The 17,361-nt window shown below is 44.9% G+C and overlaps 2 protein-coding genes across 10 annotated transcripts in view; both read right to left on the bottom strand.

Annotated features, from left to right (window-relative positions):
• Positions 1-194: 194 nt before the first annotated feature.
• On the bottom strand, positions 195-5,757 carry PLPP5 (phospholipid phosphatase 5). Of its 4 annotated transcripts, XM_019440770.2 has the most exons (8): positions 5,632-5,753; positions 5,327-5,435; positions 4,806-4,896; positions 4,321-4,384; positions 3,669-3,793; positions 2,828-2,998; positions 1,297-1,485; positions 195-447 (listed from the first exon to the last, which is right to left on the bottom strand). In XM_019440770.2, exons 1-7 carry the CDS (start codon positions 5,706-5,708, stop codon positions 1,325-1,327), a joined length of 798 nt encoding a protein of 265 aa, XP_019296315.1. In that variant the 5' UTR covers positions 5,709-5,753; the 3' UTR covers positions 195-447; positions 1,297-1,324. The 4 variants fall into 4 exon arrangements, with proteins under 4 accessions (XP_019296315.1, XP_019296318.1, XP_019296312.1 ...); XM_019440773.2 differs by lacking the exon at positions 1,297-1,485 and having other exon boundaries at positions 5,632-5,757; XM_019440767.2 differs by having other exon boundaries at positions 195-1,485.
• Positions 5,758-6,390: 633 nt separating this feature from the next.
• NSD3 (nuclear receptor binding SET domain protein 3) overlaps positions 6,391-17,361 on the bottom strand; it is a 117,249-nt gene continuing 106,278 nt past the window's right edge. For all 6 annotated transcript variants that reach the window (XM_053901072.1, XM_053901075.1, XM_053901074.1 and 3 more), the window contains 4 exons: positions 15,217-15,358; positions 14,063-14,169; positions 12,813-13,017; positions 6,391-12,393 (listed from right to left, as the gene is read on the bottom strand). In XM_053901072.1, coding sequence (XP_053757047.1) covers positions 12,152-12,393; positions 12,813-13,017; positions 14,063-14,169; positions 15,217-15,358 — 696 coding nt within the window. In that variant the 3' untranslated portion in view covers positions 6,391-12,151. The remainder of the gene's footprint in view (positions 12,394-12,812; positions 13,018-14,062; positions 14,170-15,216; positions 15,359-17,361) is intronic.

The raw sequence follows: 17,361 nt of genomic DNA, 5'->3' as shown, positions 1-17,361 counted from the left end.
TTTCTTTAGGCAGATACAGTAAAGCGTGGCAATTACAAAATAAATACTGAGACTGTTCTTCAGTAATTGCAGGTATCAGCCTCTACTACCGATAGTCGTGTCACTTATGTCAGATGGGGAATCCAGGGTTTTACTTTGGAAATGTTCTGGCTCTCGTGTGGTATTAAGGACCAAAAACACCCACAGTCACCATCTTCTTTGAATATCACATTTATTGAAGGAAAAAGACACACTGAAGATACAGAAACACATAAGCCAAGGTTATATTTAAAGTACGATTGTAAAGAGAAAGGTACTTGTAGGTCCTGTAGCATCTCCTGTAAAATTGTTCCTTATATCCCATTTGAAGAAGGGTCACAGAAAGTTCATTTTTCCGCTAGATAACCACATCTGTAATTTTTCTTTCCTGCCTTAGCCAGTTGGCAGAGTTGATGCATTTGGGCAGGTCTTCAGTCATGCATGGAGAGAAGGAAACTAGTGAGCACAGTTTAGGAGTATGTTTCAGTACTAGCAACTGAGGGTGGTTTCCACCTCATTTGTCCTTACCATTTTTTAAAACTGTTTACTTAGTAATTCAATAAATAATTTATGTCCACAGTATTTAAAATGGACAGCAATATTTAACTAGACTCAGGTAAGATACATATGTAGGAAGGTAAAACAGCCAGAATTGGACATTTTCCTATATAAGGTTTGATGGAATTGTCACCAGAGAAAGTAAACAGAACCAAAATAATTTAGTTTGGTCATGCCCTGGATTTTAAGATTTTGAGCTATAGAAAATGGAAATTCATCTCTAGCTTCTAGGATATGTAGAGGCTTCTTTGTAAAATCTTTTTTTCTTATTTTAGAGCCTGAGCGAGCAGGGGAGAGGGGCGGAGGGAGAGAATCTTAAGTAGGCTCCATGCTCAGCACAGAGCCCGAAATGGGGCTCAATCCCACAACCCTGAAATCATGACCTGAGCCAAAATCGAGTCGGACGCTCAACTGACTGAGCCACCCAGGCACCCCTTGCAAAGGCTTCTTTGTGAAAGATCCTTCCCAGAATGGCATTTAAATGAAATGTAAAATGCTGTAGATATTGGGATACCAGCTGGTAGACTACTGTATGATCTTTTTACCAAATGTGTGGCACAGAGCAGTGAAAAAGAACCTTGAACTTTGACTCCGTGATAAATCCATGTGAGCAAAACTGCATAAACATATGGAGGCAGAATGAAGTGCTGATGTCCTCACTTGTACCTCTTAAGAGACAAAAGGTCAGAAATTCTTGGGCAATTACGGAGGGTGATTCACCTCATCTCCACTGAGGTAGTTCCAATTTCTAAATACTAAAATGATAAGGATCACCAGGCTTCTGTGCAATGGGAAGTACAAGTCTGTCCCGAAATGGTTTATGGCATTCTGCGTCAGTCAGCGGAGGATAATACTGCCTGTAGCAGACATAGGCAAATGTCAGGCCAATCATGGATCCAACTAGTACGTCTGAAAGAGAAGAGATAAGGTCTTCTCTTAATCATATTAGACTCGTAAATCATGTTAAAACACCACGCGGTGCTGGCATACTCATACTGCGAGTTCAACTGTAGATCACTGCAGTAAAGCGAATGTCTCAATAAGGCAAGTCAGATGAATTTTTTGGTTTCCCAGTGCAAGATGAAAGTTACGCTAATACTGTGCCGTAGTCTATTAAGTGTGCAATGGCATTACATCTAAAAAAAAAAAAAAGCATATACCTTAATTAAAAAATACTTTATTGCTAAAAAAATGCTAACCATCATCTGAGCTTTCAGCAAGTCATAACCACTGATCACAGACCACCATAACAAATATAGTGATAATGAAAAAGTTTGAAATATTCAACAATTACCAAAATGAGACAGGGAAACACGAAGTGAGCAAACGTGAAAAACTGGCACTGAGAGACCTGCCTAGCACAGCATCGCCACAAACTTCAATTTGCACAAGACACGTTATCTGTAAAGTGCGATAAAATGAGGTACGTCGGTACAGAGACCTTGGCCCTTCAGGTTTCTCTACTTGTTTGGGCTGCAAAAAACCTCAATTCCAGGTTTATGGTTTCTTTAGGCTTTCTCAGTTTTGTTATATGAGTAATAGGATTATCATCAGGTTCTTTTCTAAACCAAATCAAAACACATTTTTAAGTGTAAATAAGCCTTTTTCCAAGTATACCAGATTGAATTTTTTAAAAATTCGGAATAACGTTTCACTTAATGATATTAGCCCCTTTTTCATCATTTAAAGAGCTCTAGGGGAAGCAATAAACTCCTCAGGAGTTGCCTTTCTTTGCAGGAAAAAAAAAAAGTTTATTCTTTAGGAGCCTTAGGGCTCCTAAGGACTTTTAGGAAATACTGTCAGGTTTTTTTTTTTTGAATTAGTTTTCTGGGAAGGTACTCTGTCACTTGGATGTTTTGCTTTGTCATTCAACTTAAATTTCTTTGGTTTAACTACAATTTTATGTTTTCTTGAACTTTAGTTTCTGAACAAAAACCTCATGACAACAAACTTGATTTTTAAGACCCTAAGTGAATTGAGCTTTTGAGGTTTGTGGTAAAAAATTTCTTAGAGAAAAATGAAATTCGTAGTTTATTCTGAACTTATGATGCTTCAGAATAATGGAAAATTTAGGACATTTCTCCTTAAAAGGAAACTGTGCTTTCCCATGCTCCATACAGCTGGTTCAGAAACCCAGACTTCTTTGTTTATTCATTTAACAGACACATTCAGCGTCTCCTCTATGCCAAATGCTTGGGGTAAAATGGTGGGTGAAACGTGCGAACTTGCACGGCACGAATACCTCACTTACCTTGCCAGTGATGCTTATAGTCACAGGTGCGGGAAAGTGCAATCACAGCTGCGAGGAGGAGAGGCGACAGAAAGGCACAGAACCTCCAAGACTTCCCACGGCCTTGTGGCGTGAAGCAATGTAACTTCCCCGCCAGGTAGAAGGAAGCAAAGGCCAGACCAGCAAATGCAACTAGAAGAGGGAAAACCTATAAGTGTATGTCTCTTAAAGGAAGCGCTGTCCTCCATCTGCAAATAGGTGGCGGGGGAGGGGGGGGGGCATGCATGTTTTATTCTTTCTGGATACCCTTCTGGTAGAGATCATTGATGATGGAGGAGGAGGAAACAAAAGGGAAAATGAAGGACTTTATTTTGTGTCCCAAAGTTAATATTTATTCTGAGAATAGTTTTTGGAATACTAACAATTGGGCAGGTTATTTAACTTCTCAATGCCTTCGTTTCCTCATGTATAAATGGGAATCATAAAAAATAATACTGCCCACCTCATTGTGCTATTTTGGTATTAAATGAGATAAGAATCAAAAATGCCTTCCAAAGAACCTGACGCATAGCAGTCCTTCAGCAAAGGTTAATGCTTTTATAACTAGTACAAGATTGCAGGATCTAGGCAAATAATACAACAATCCTAAAACGTTCCAGATCTCATGAAGGTAAACTACTTCCTCTCTCTTCCCTGATTTTTGAGGCTCAGACTTGTGAAATCTTGGGGTTATTAAAGAAGCGGGGGTTCGCTAGTTTCTAGATACAAGAACAAAACTAGTGAGATGATCCCATCCTCACACATTTCCTAGGTTAAATTCAGTGGCCCCCCAAAAGGCAGAGATGTCAAGTTCACATCGTACAGGAAGAATGTCCACTGGGGAAGCTCTTCCGGCCCTCATTCACCACGTCCTTGTCTCCTGTGCACTTCAAGTCAGAATGGGCTTGCCCATCCGGGAAGCAGCGGTAGAAGAAGTCTGGGCGTGGCCTGAAAGAAGCATGATCTCAACACAGATCGCCTGACAACGCCAGAAATTATTTTTTGGTTTTATCAGACATCCGTAATCTGTAATCCATTTACTCTCGGTCAAATGGTGTCCCAGGCAAAATAATGGAAGTGGATTAGGACAGTCACCATTAAAAGAAAAGCATTATTTCCAGGGTCAGCATTTAAATCGGGAGGTGGGGGGTGGGGTGGGGTGGGCGGGAGCCGGTCCAGCACATGATAAATTGTTAGGGCAAAGAGCAAGTCACCCTGCAGCTTCAGCAGGTGCTCTAGAGGACGTGGACCCTGCTGCGGCTGTCAGTGGGAAATGCTGTTCAGGGCAGCGAAGAGCCCAACTGTCACCTGCAGGACAACCATAGGGAAAGGGAGGAAGAGTTAAGTGAAAAAAGCAAGGTCAGACAGAGGAGGAAAGGATAAGGAGGAAGCTGTGTGGTGCAGCCATGAACCACCTCCTGTGGGGGGGAGGAGGGGGAAGGACTGGCACCCAGGTGCAGACCCTGCTCACTCACCTGCCCACTATCAGTTTTATTGTGTTGGTAAAGACACCGTTCAGAGCCAGGGCAAGGCTGGCAGCTGGAAAGCAAAGAAACTTACTGTTAGTTTCTGCCTCAGAGGCGCTGCATGGTCATTGTCTCTTGAGAGCAGCCGTGTCTTTTTGAGACAGGAACGGTCAGGCTCCAACCGGAGCTGAGCGTGGAAATAATTCTCTCAACGTGTTGCACAGAGAGAACTTCTGCACTAGGCTAAAGATGTTTCTGGGGTACAAATTATCCAGTGCATATAGGCACTGCTAGGAAGTTAACTACGTTCTTAGAGTGCTAGTTTTCGGTGTCATGGGTGACAGCACGGGTACAGGGGAGATAGGACTTTAGGAATGCAGAACCCCATGGTCTCCACCCGCTGAGGTCACACCTCCAGTGGCTGAAGCCCACAACTCCCACCTTCTCATTCCAGCACCAAGGAGGTAACCCAGCCAGAGACCGCTAGTTCTTACCCAGGCAGGCCTGTCTGCTGTCTGTCCCGCCGGCCTTCTTGAGACATCTGGCCAGGAGGATCAGAGACAGTGGGGAGAGAAATGCAATGACCTGAACCAGAACATGGCAGAGGTTAAAAAACCAAACCCCGAGACCACTAAAGGAGCTCCCACAGGGAAGAGGGGTGGTAGGGACAGCAGAACTCACGTGTCAGAGCTCCCTGTTCCCGTCAATATAAGCAGCGTCAGATTGGGCACTAGCAGCTCCACCAGCAAGTAACACCATCACCCCATTATTCTAAATGACCAGTTCCCTCGGGCCATCCCCATCCTAAGGAACAGAGCTCAGAACATGGCCCTGGAGCAAAAACTGACATCTTGCTAAATTTGGATCCTAATCATAAGGAAACAAAATTTTTAGCACATCAAGGGGGACAGTAAGTTTCCGTTTTGGAGCCAAAACGACCACTTCCTGCTGCTTCCTGGCATTAAGCTCAGTAACAGGTACTAAGGGTCAGAAGGAAGGCTAGTTTTCCACGCACAAACATGGGCTTGGTAGGGAAATACTCTGCTTCCACATACGGATTCCGGTAAAGCCACATCTCCTCTGGTTGGATCAGCCGCTGGAAGGGAGGGAGAAGCTCCGTTACCCTAAAGGGGAAACAAAAATGTGCAGAGCCTGTCGGCTTGTTTCCTGGGACGGCTGGGGCTTCCCACCTAGGGACCCCGGACCTCGGCCTGCGGGCGGCGCTCGAGGAGCCCCAGGCCGAGGCAGTTGCTGCCTGCCTGCCCGCCTCCTTTGGGTCGGCAGCCCGTCTGGAGTGGGGTCCGATCGCAAGACGCTTACAGGAAGGCCGCGAACAGGGCGATCCGCACGCCCAACTCGGCCCCGAGGGCCGCCGCCGCCGCCGCCGCCTTCTCCATCCTGCGCTCGGCCCCGGACAGACGCCGCGCTGACGTGGCTGCCGCTGCGGCGGCTGTGGGGCGCGCGCCCGCCCCCTGGAGGGCCGTCCCGGGAGGCCGGGCCTTGGCTCCTCTCAGAGCGGGCTAGCGGGCGCCGGGGGAACTGCGCGCGCAGAAGGCGGGCGGCCACCTCGCTGCCGGGGCGGGTCGGCAACCCCGCGAGCAGGAGGGGCGGCTCCGGGGCCGTCCCGAGAGCAGCACCTCGCCAAAGGAATGGGGAGCAAGCGGGGCCGTTCTAGGGTGCTGGGCAGGGAGCTGGCTCCCGGTGCCCAGCCAAGCAGCAGTTTCTCCGTGGAGTCTGAGAAATCGGATGAGAAGGACATCTATCCCCGTGGCGCCCTTCGCCAACCAGTCGGTGCCTCGATATTCTCCTACCACGCCAAGCGGGGAGCGACATTCTCCAAGGAACTCACCTCTATGAAAACCAAACCAAACCCCACGAGTGCGGCCCCACGTTTATTCGCAGCGCAGCGGCGGGGACATCCCGAAGGGCCCTGCAGTGCTGCGGCCTCACCGCCGCCCCCCTCCCCCTCAGGGTGCACATCTTGGGCCATTCAGCCCTGCGCCGGGTCCCCTCCCTCCCATTATGACCCCTTGTCCAGTACTTGTGGCAAGAAATGACAGGCAATGAACAAGTCCACAATTAATTTGTAACATACAGGACAATTTATTGAAGTCAATCTCAAGCAAAATCTGAAATCAGTGGAATGTCATTAAGAACCTTTCCAAATTAATCCTCACGGAAGCAAAAAACACGTCTGAATTCCAAAGTAGTTGTCAAATAAAAAAAGGCAACATCTCAGTAAATATAATGTACAAAAATTTATGTTCCTACCAGCACACACAGTAGTTAGAAGCTTAAAATTACAGGCAATCCTAAATGTACTGTAACTAGTCACCAATAAGCTATCTATATACAGGTTAACCAAGCTTTACACGTTTCACACTATGCAGTAAAACATAGGTCGATCAACAAAATCCCCAAAATATCATGTATCTTGAAGTCTATGTGGCAACATCAAGTCATTATACAGTAATGCCCTAGTGGAACACCCCCCAGGGAAAATGAACACTAATCCCTTAGTGTCAAGAGCTTCTAGCCAAGCCACAGAAACCCAAAAGAGATTGACTTTAGTGAATATTGATGCTCTGTTATTAAAGACTCAAATCTCAAGTGATTTAGGCAAAATAACATTTCACAGGATCTACAAAGTTTATTACAGATAAACAAAGTACAGAAATAACCAATCTACAAAGGTCATTATCATAAAGATCACAAGAAAATGAAAACAGAATCTGTAGGTATCTGTGTTTGTGCAATATCACAAGTGGTTACAAATGAATTTCTCATACCAATTCCAATTATGCACACACCCCTGTATATAAAAAGGACCTAATTATTAGCCAGTTGTAATCATCATTTAGCATCTTGGTCATCGGAGGCAATATGATTTTCTTTTTTGACACAGGGTATGTGACAGCACAAATGAGATAAAAGTAGAAAAGTAAATTTTATCCAGTCCACTCCTAAACTGACAAGAATACCTTACGAATACCTTATCTCGGGGATCTGCTGGCTGCTGAGAGCCACCAGCTCGAGTCAGAGGTCCGCAGCAGGCAGGGAGAGGGCGCACTGGCACCCGAGGGTGCTTTCTTGCTAATCCGCAGATGGAGAAGGTCACGTAAGAAAACTAGGGGCTGAATAAATGACTTTGGCAACTGTTTATCTTTTCCCTTTGTCTTACACGTAATGGACTTGCACGGGCTACTGAGGCACAGGTCGCTCTCCTCCTCCTCCCCTTTCACACGTATGTGCCACAAGCACCTGAACTTGTCACCTAAGCAATGGACTGACAAGAAAAGAACGGAAATGTTTTGTGAAACACGCAGGTTACACCCTGCATTTCAGGAGTGCAACGTAAGTGCAAATTTTTGTTTTTTTCCCTACACAGGCATATATATTAAAAGGAAAGAGGAGGTGCACGGGGATAGGGGTGACAAAATGACAAAATAAAGAACATACATAGGAAATATTCATAAAAATGCTGCTGGTATTTCATGCAAGAGTCTCTTCCTCAAATGCATACATGAAATCTGAGATATCTACTGTGGACACCCTCTCCCATTTGCAGAACTTTGCCTTTAATCCAAGTTAAAGAGGATAAGAGACTAGGCTATTTGTTTTCAAAACAGTATACAAAACAATGCTTTCTACTTCATAAATTTAAAAATAACTGTAAAATAAGGGGAATCTGAAGAGTTTCAAGTACTTAAAAAACCTGAATTCAATGAGGCAGAGGTCTCAATGTTAAAGTGACTACTTCGTACCTGTGGTAAACATGATCAGTCCCCGCCCTCACCCTATTCTACCCCTTCTCTCCCGGTCCCCGCCCCAGGTAAAAGTCGGTAGATTTCAGTATATACAAATTCCCAACTTTTCAGTATTTGTTAATACATGGCAAAGCTGTCTAATTACATCTATTCCCCAGCTCATCTGAAACTGGGAGTTCTACTCTTTGTTTACATATAACCAGGGACCAATTCGAGGTGGCTCTGGGCCAAAGGAAATGGTTCCCAATGATCTCGTCAAGTCGCAGCAACAAGGCCCAACGACTTGGGGCGGCCAGATGCCGCAGCCTTGGAAGAAGGAAGTGGAGCGGAATTTGCGCTGCCCAGCGATAAAGCAACTTCCCCAAGGTCATGGTACCTCACGGAGAAGTACATCAAATGTAAGATTCCCAAGCCGTGAGGACTCCACGGCAACTCGTTTCCTTACCCTGTCGGGACGTGGCATGTGGCAGCACCTTAAGGTGAATGCTAAAGGAAGAGCATGGGACTTAAAAGGAAGTGAAGGACGAGCCACGAATCCCGGGCAGTCCAGAGACTCCCCCCTGCACAGCGGCCTCCCCACCCTCCACACTGCAGCTCTGGGTCCGGCCCCGTGGAGCACAGACCACGCACGCGACTAGTCCAAAAGGAAACTCTACTTCATGAACCATGAAAGAAACGTGTCCAACAGCCTGCCCTGAGAGTCCTTTACATGATTATCTCAGAATTTCAAAACATTTTTCACAAGCACGTTTCCAAATATTCTGTGGAAATGGCAGAAGGGAGCTAGGAGCAGCCACCAACCCCCCCCCCCCCCCCCGCCATTATTTATTTATTTATTTATGATAGGGTCCTGACTTGAACACACAGACAGCTCCAAGTTTCAATGATTCTAAAAGGCAGCCTATTCTATAGCTCAGGCCATCATTTTTGAGAATTAAGGTAGAGGAGGAACTTGTTAAGATAAAAATGAAAATAAAACCCACCTCCCTCCTGACTCTAGCCCTGATTAGATATTACAGGAGTGAATCACTTCCTCCAGCTGCTTTGGCCTTCCAGGAATGAAGGGTCAGCCACCCCCTTCCAGCCCCAGGCGGCCCTCCTGACTCCCTTGTGACCGGGGTCCAGCCCCTTCCTGCACTGCACGCGCCTGGAGGGCTTCCAGGATTTCCTCTGTAGTTGTTACTGTCTGATTTCTGAAGCTTTATGCTGATGATCAAAAATTTTACATTCACTTCTTCTTCCAAAGAATTAACAGGAGGCTAAAAAAAAATACCACCATTATCCCATGCTGCCATGAGCTATCTCATTTTTGGACAAGAATAAAAACCAACCATCTATGCTCTGACCACACATACAGATTTAAAAGTTAACAAATACCAACTTAAGCCTGAGAGAGAGACACGTCTTTTGGAATACCTCACTGGTGAGGCGCAGTTGAGCGCAACTCTCTCTCCCTCTCTGCTTCTATCACCTGCAACTTGGAAATACATGAAAGAGGTCAGGAGTGACACCACGGAGGTGTGAGGAGAGCTCCTTGGCACTGGCAGGACTGAAGCCACTTTTCGGACTGTTAAAGAGCAGTCACGGACAAAGACTCCAGAGCTGTGGTTAGCCACTTTGTTTTCTACCCTGATTTCTGAAATGGCAGAACAATCCTATTAGGTACCCCCCACCCCCAACAAAAACGATGAAATCTCAGCAGAGCTGTTACAGATACATGAACCAAACACGACACAATGAAGAAGCTGCATAAAAATACTTAAACCTAAGGTACCTGCAGTGCAGAGGATGTACCCTGGCTTACCGTAGAAAAGTCCTCAGATATTAAATAGCACTGAGTTGGAAACAAAGCAAGGAGAGAAGATTTCATGTTTGATACTATTTCAACAAGAGTTGCACTTCGAATGTTAAAGGAAATCCTTCATGTTAGTAAGTTTAAAAAAGCAAACATCATATATATATATATATATATATATATATATATATATATATATATACACACACATATATATATAAAGTTTTAGTATGATAAAACCTAGATTTTCTTAAATTATTTTTTAAAAGGATATCAAACTATATAATTGCTCAAGAGCAATTATGTTGCAAAAGAGTTTAGTGTTTTGGTGAAGCTGTACTTCATGTTACTCATAGCAATTATATTTGGTAACACGTACAGCATTTTCCATTTTGCTCTTTCTTCTGGGACCATGTCTGATCAATAGAATTACTGGAGGCCCAAGAAGTCACCTCAGAATTAATTGCTGGAATCAGGCAAATGGCAGTTTAGGAGCTTAAGTAAAGGAAGTGTAGTGTGGTTTTTGTTTGTTTTGTTTTTTTTTTTACAAGAGAAAATCCAGTACGATTACACATTTACATTAAAAAAAGACAGAGAGAGGCACAAAACAGTGTTTCTTCTTTTTTCCAGAGAAGAACTCTAAATTGACAAGAAAAAAGGAACACGCGTGACACAACTGAAGGAATGTGGCCGAGCATCTACTCTCTCAACCTTCATAAGGTTCCTAGAAACTTCTTGAGGGGAAAATAAATGCTACCAGGTATCAGCAACTGTAAGCAGTCAGAATCCACAGAGAAAGTTATAGTTCATTCAAGCTAGCCCTAGACTTCTACTTAGCACAGTGTTACAACAAGGTCTGACATGACTAATTACTTCATACCAGGAATACTGGAATATACATATTCCTAAACATGAAATGCAAGTGAATTTTGTGGGCAGACACCTTGGTACACTTGCATCTGTGAGATCCAAGCATCACCACCAACCATTTTTGCTAACGCTGCTTTCTCGGGAGCTTCCCTAAGTGCTTCCTACAACGAAGTGTGTTTGTGTGGCTCTTACCTACCCTGTAGAAGTGTCCCCCTTCCTCAATGGGGGCGATGTTGGTTACTAGATAATACGAGATATAAATTGTCTACATAGAACTTGGGGCTGCCCCTACCCCTTCTGCCCCCCAAATTAGGAACTAAACCAAGAAACCTACTCAGATGCAGCTCAGATTCATTTGTGTAGTTCCCACTAGGAAACATGGCTAAGCGGCCAGCGAGCTGACAAAGGGAATGTTTGATTGGGACAGGGAAGCAGAGACAAGAGAGGAAATGCCCTTAATTCTTTCCAAGATGGACGAGGGGGCTCCACTACACTGAACAGAAAATGGTGCTTGTATGATCCAGTGTCTGGTCTGGGCCTCTCGTCATCTGCCTTTGTCAGTGTGCCAGGATAGAGGGGGGATGACCACTCATGTCCACATAAACACACTTCATCAAAAATGTCCACGATCAATGGAAAACATTTCCAACTCAGTGAACGCACCCCCTTCTGTCTTTCTCCAAAAGCCAAAACCACATTACATTCCTTTCTAGGTAGAGTTATCACGTCATAAAGCCCACCTAGGTTAAGACCACAGAGGTAAAATCCACTGAGGCATTTTGTTCTCAAGAGGCCAGATCCAATACTCCCATAAAGCCCTTCTCTGAGACTATGAAAGACGTTCTGAAGGGAAAGAGAAGTCAGCCTCCCTACTGCTCAGCAAAGAGGTATATGAAGATCATCAGAGCCTTTTCCAGAGGGCCTGCTCCAGCTCCTACGTGAGACGCACACGCACACTGAACAGACTACCTGAACTACATTTCTTAAGATAAAAAAAAAAAAAAAAAAAAGAAAATAAATAAAGGAATGATGGCTACTTTTGCTTTTTACACCCAAGGAACACATCCTAGACTTCAAATTTATCTCATTAACAAAACTTTCTCTTCTAAAAGCGAAGACATCTCTTTTCCCAGCTGCAAAGGCATTGAAGCACAATAAAAGGCAAGAAAAGACCAAGGGAATCTGGCCCACTACAGAAGAGGCCGCAAGCTGACAAAACAGAACCAGATCCCAGCAAGTGCTCCTGCCCGCGCCACCCGGCTCCCCATTCGCACTTCAGTAAGGCAGCGCTGAAGGCCAAGGCCGCGCACCGCAGCCGGCTCTTCTTCCACTAACGTGTCACCGATTCCCCTTTTTTCTTTTCTCTTTGTCATTTCAATAAAAAGAAAAAAAAGAAATCACCACCCATTTATTCTCTCAGGTCTTCTCCACGATCCTGCGATTCCAACTTGCATCTGATCTTGCTCCAGTACTCTGCCGACACAGGAGATTCGGGGTCGTGCTCCGAGCAGCAGAGCCGGCCTTCCAGGGCCGAGGGAACCAGAGCGCCCTCTCGGTGATCTTTACAGAAGGAGCGCGGGCAGAACTCGCAGAAGGAGACGGCGGCGCTGCCGCACTCCCCGCACTGGTGCCACGGGCACTCCCACTTTCCTAGTGAGGGGTGGGGACAGGGAAAAGAGCCCCATCAGTGCCCGCCTCGACGACCCGTGAAACACCCTCGTTCCCAACGTCTTCTCTGATTGGAGACCGAGTTCACCTGAGCACCACTCCGAATTTCAGCCAAACTTACGAGCAGGTGCACTGGTGAGCCCGGAGGCGTGCTGCTCCCCGAAACTCAATGCCACAGGAGCCAACTGCTCACCCAGGGCAATAGGGACACAGAGACCAGTCTCTGCTGGCTCGCACCCACTCTCTATTTGCAGGGATACATTTTTCGTGAGCATTACTTTATGTCTGCTACTGTTGGCTGTTCTAGTCAGCCTCATCCATTCCACGGCTCCACGAAGGACAGTGAAGTACCTCTTACATTATACGCACGTCAGAGACAGGGTCTCAAGAGTTTAGCTTACCATACGGTGGCTGAGTCAGGTTAAGGCATAAGAGGTGGTATGCTTTGGGACAGTCTTTTTTGTCACACATGACCAGCTCTCCACCATCTCCACACTGAAAACAGTAATCTTCGTGCATCTGCTTTGGTTCTGCTTTGATTTTTCGCCTCTTCTGCTTTAATTTAGCATTTTTGGCCTTTTCTTCAGTTGTTGACGCACATGTTGGCTGGCAGGGAGAAGGATCACAGTTGTAGTGAACACGGTGCGTGAAACTTCACACAGAACAGGAACTCCCACAACCCCACATTCATTTAAGCTCTTTTAAATTTGGTTGTTCAATGACCTAAAAACCACTGGGAGGACTTATCCCATAACAGTATGAACATGAAAATATGGCTTCATTTTCACAACTTTTGAATAAGGTGCTTTGTTTTTTAAATTGCAAGGATACTGAGACATAATTCGCATACCATAGAACGCACCATTTTTTTTTTAGTGTTTATTTTTGAGACAGTGAGCGAGCAGAGGAGGGGCAGACAGAGAGGGGGACAGAGGATCTGAAGTGGGTTCTGAGCTGACAGCTGATGCGGGGCTCCAACTCACAAACCACGAGATCATGACCTGAGCGGAAGTCGGACACTTAACCGACTGTGCCACCCAGGCGCCCCAGAACACAAAACATTTTAAAGCGCCTCACTCAGTGGTTTTATTTATTTATTTTTTTTTTTTTAAATTTTTAAAAAAAATTTTTTTTAATGTTTTTATTTATTTTTGAGACAGAGAGAGACAGAGCATGAGCAGGGGAGGGGCAGAGAGAGAGGGAGACACAGAATCTGAGGCAGGCTCCAGGCTCTGAGCTGTCAGCACAGAGCCTGACGTGGGGCTCGAACTCACAGACTGTGAGATCATGACCTGAGCTGAAGTCAGACGCTTAACTGACTGAGCCACCCAGGCGCCCCTCAGTGGTTTTAAGTAGAACGTGAATTTAAAAAAAAAGTTTTGAAAAGGATACTGGTAACTTCAAAAACAATCAGAAATACAGACACATTTTCAGAACCTGACAGATCTTACTAAGATATGCTTACTAAGATCTTACTAAGATCTTACTTAGAAAGTTAGAGAGTCTAAACTCTGGTTACCACAACGACTGTCCCTCGAACTAATCCAGGTACCCATTTGCCAGCATTTTCCTGAGATGGTCATACACTTCTTGAGCAGCCCCACTCCTGATTTCCCGCTGGCTTGGGGCGCTTGCTTCCCTCACGACTGACCTTCGGCCGCACTCCCAGAAAGCCGCTGCAGTTCTCTGCTCCACAGTGGCACTCCGTTCTGCCGTTGCCCAGACAATCCAGGTTATAATTAAATGTTAACTCCATCCCTAAAACAATAGAAATAATTATTCATACTCAAGTCATGGGGAAGAGAAATGCTGCCACGGACACACACTCACAATGAAAGAGAGACATAATTCTGACATGAAGGCTTTTCCCTCACCCGTGTTCCACACACAAGACAGTGATGGGGAAAAACAATAGAGGAAAACATCCCCATCCACCAGTGATGACAGCAAAAATAGTCTACAGAAGTTGTCATATCCTTTTCATTGAAGTGGTCAAGATCCATGTAACAGAGACTAAGAATCTGAAATCTGTGCTCAAGACAAATGGGTTCTGGTTTAGTTGCTTTCCTAAAGCTAATTTACACCAATTTCTGAATGAATAATAGGACCATGGCATCTTGGCGACCATACCATCTCTGGTGATTAATGCTTTAGATTATGATCAGAAAAGAATTCACCGTGCAGATTTACTATTTACACCAAAGACCCAGGGATTTGAGCTGGGAGGTCCAAGCTTTCTCTTAGCTGGTCTTGAAGAGGCCACAACGTCGGGAATGCCTTTAATCTCTTCTAGCTACAGTTCTTCTCTTCTTACCCATTTTCCTACAAACCCAGCAGAGAAGAAACTAAGTTCTGCTGTTAAGATGCTAGATGGGTAAGGAAAAATGGAAGCAGCAGCTGGCTTCAGAAGCTTTTTATGTCTACCCTGAAACAGACGATCTTCCAACTAAAAAACAAACACCCCCGCCCCGCCCCCCCCCCCCCAACCAAGCACAGACACCAGGTTGAAGTTAACACAGTATGTTAATACTTTAAAAAAGAAAACAAAAGCTTAAGCATCTGGTTATATCGCACAGACAGCAAGAACTTGGAGAAGTAATTCATTAGGGTCAAGAACCCAGAGAATTCTGTGACATCCTCTCTGCTTGCTTAAACTCCCTTTTGCAGGACACAGATTTTCACTTCTTAACGGCAGATAATAATTCTAAATAGAATTCTATCTTATTTGAATAAATCCTTAAGCCTCAAACCTTGAGGGATGTCCTGCCCAGGGAGGAGGGCATGGGGAGCAAGCTGGTTTTTTACCTGCAGGAATATCACAAAGAGCAAAAAGTCCAACTCGAACATCTCCATTCACTGTCCACTTTTGTGTTTCACAGTTTGGATTACAACTGTGGTTCATAAAGCGAGAATAATTTCCTTTGGGGCCAGCATCAATTATACGGTCCTTCAGAAAGAAAAGAAATGAAAGGTGCCTTTAACATAAAATAAAGCTAAGTACAAGTCTCTCTCAGAAATAGCCAACTTGGTCAAGAGCCACAGGGAGCAGCTTTTTGCTACCAGCTGATGTCTGACGGCTGACAATCTGACATCATGTGCTCTCTGAGCCGTTGACTAAGTTCTTGACTTTATTTGATGACCTTCAAGTCAAAGCATTTAAGATAAAGTGGAATTTAGCTTTTCTTTCCTTCTTTCCTTCTTTCCTTCTTTCCTTCTTTCCTTCTTTCCTTTCCTTTCCTTTCCTTTCCTTTCCTTTCCTTTCCTTTTTCCTTTCCTTTCCTTTCCTTTCTTCCTTCCTTCAGTTTGTTTCTAGACATAGACCACAGGATAATGCTATGTGGAAGATCAGTTGGCCACAGGCTGAGGAAGGGCATTCTGCGATGCCAGAGCACAGAGATCGGTGAGCCGCGTGGGGTGGAAGCTATGGTTTTCTGCTGTCAGCCCTCCTTTCCTGCTCTGCTCAAGCAGCGAAACGACCATGGGGGCAAATGGAGAAGAGTGTAGGCCACGGACAGGGAAGGAGGAAAAATGAAAGACTTGGTCTCTGAATGAAGACTTTGGGATTTGATCAATGGAAGGGCTGTCGTGTGGGATATACTCTTTAGTAGTCATCTGTTCCTTCTGTTTCACTTACACTGATGTTCAGAATACAGTCAAAAGCTCAACAATCTGGTCCTTGAATTCAAACTCTGATAATCTGGATAAGCTCTGGAGGATGGGGCCTCCCCAGCATTGTCAAGATGGCTGGAGGGTCCCTGCCAGTGAGGGGAGGATGTGAAGGGCTTACTCAGTAATCAGAAATAATTGGTATTTTATGTTTATGAAAGTTATAATCATGAAAGTTGTAAAAATGTTAAACAATGACATATCAGCTAAAATAAGCTTTTTTGTTTTTAAAGTTTATTTATTTTGAGAGAGACAGTATGAATGGTGGAGGGAGAGAGAGAATCCCAAGCAGGCTTTGCACTGTCTGTGCAGAGCCTGACGTGGGGCTTGAACTCATGAAACGTGGGATCATGACCTGAGCTGAAACCAAAAGTCAGACACTTAACCGACTGAGTCACCCAGGCGCTCCTAGAATAAGTTTTTTTTTTTTTTTTTTTAATTTTTTTAAATATTTATTTATTTTTGAGAGAGAGACAGAGAGAGTGCGAGTGGGGAGGGGCAGAGAGATTAGGGAGACACAGAATCTGAAGCAGGCTCCAGGCTCTGAGCTGTCAGCACAGAGCCAGATGCGGGGCTCAAACAGTGAGATCATGACCTAAGCTGAAGTCAGATGCTCAACCGACTGAGCCACCCAGGCACTGAGAGAATAAGCTTTTAAGTGATTTCCAGTTCTTACTTTTAATGGTATTCCCTCAGTTTCAGGGATAGCCTGGAACACCAGAAAGATGGGTACTAGTCTTTGCTCTGCACTCAACAGATCACTTGTCATGGCTGGACCTCAGTTTCTTGTCCCCTGCATGGCAGAGGGCTGCTGCAGAAGTGAGGTGAGATACAGACAGAACGCACAGCAAAGGTGGCTTACAATCTCATGGATTAAACTAGCAGTTTTGTCATCCTGCTTATGGCTTCATTCATTTGTCCTAACTTAGACATGAAGTTTCAGTATACAGAACAATTCAGAGTTAGAATTTTTGCTAAATCAGAACTTTAATGGTGCTTTAGAACTCTGCATGGCAGAGCTGATGGTCTCCATCAGTAATGGAGAAACTGAGGGCCAGGTTCTTCCGTGACCATGTCTGCCCTGTCCTGGCTGTCTCTCCACTCACAGGGCCACCTCACATGCCACATGCAAAGCTTCACCAACCAGCCACGGTGCACTGTGGTGTTAAGAAGCACACTGTGGCTGGTAGCACACTGGCTACTTCAAACCATTCTAACTCTCCTGGAAAAAAAAATCAAGTTAGAGGAAATGGAGTTCAACCTAAGACCATGAAACAAAAACCA

The sequence above is a fragment of the Panthera pardus genome, unplaced genomic scaffold (assembly GCF_024362965.1).
Source record: "Panthera pardus isolate Hobbes unplaced genomic scaffold, ASM2436296v1 HiC_scaffold_13, whole genome shotgun sequence".
NCBI classification, from domain to species: Eukaryota; Metazoa; Chordata; class Mammalia; order Carnivora; family Felidae; genus Panthera; species Panthera pardus.
Note: the sequence above shows the minus strand (reverse complement) of the source record. Positions and strands in the feature narration are given on the sequence as shown.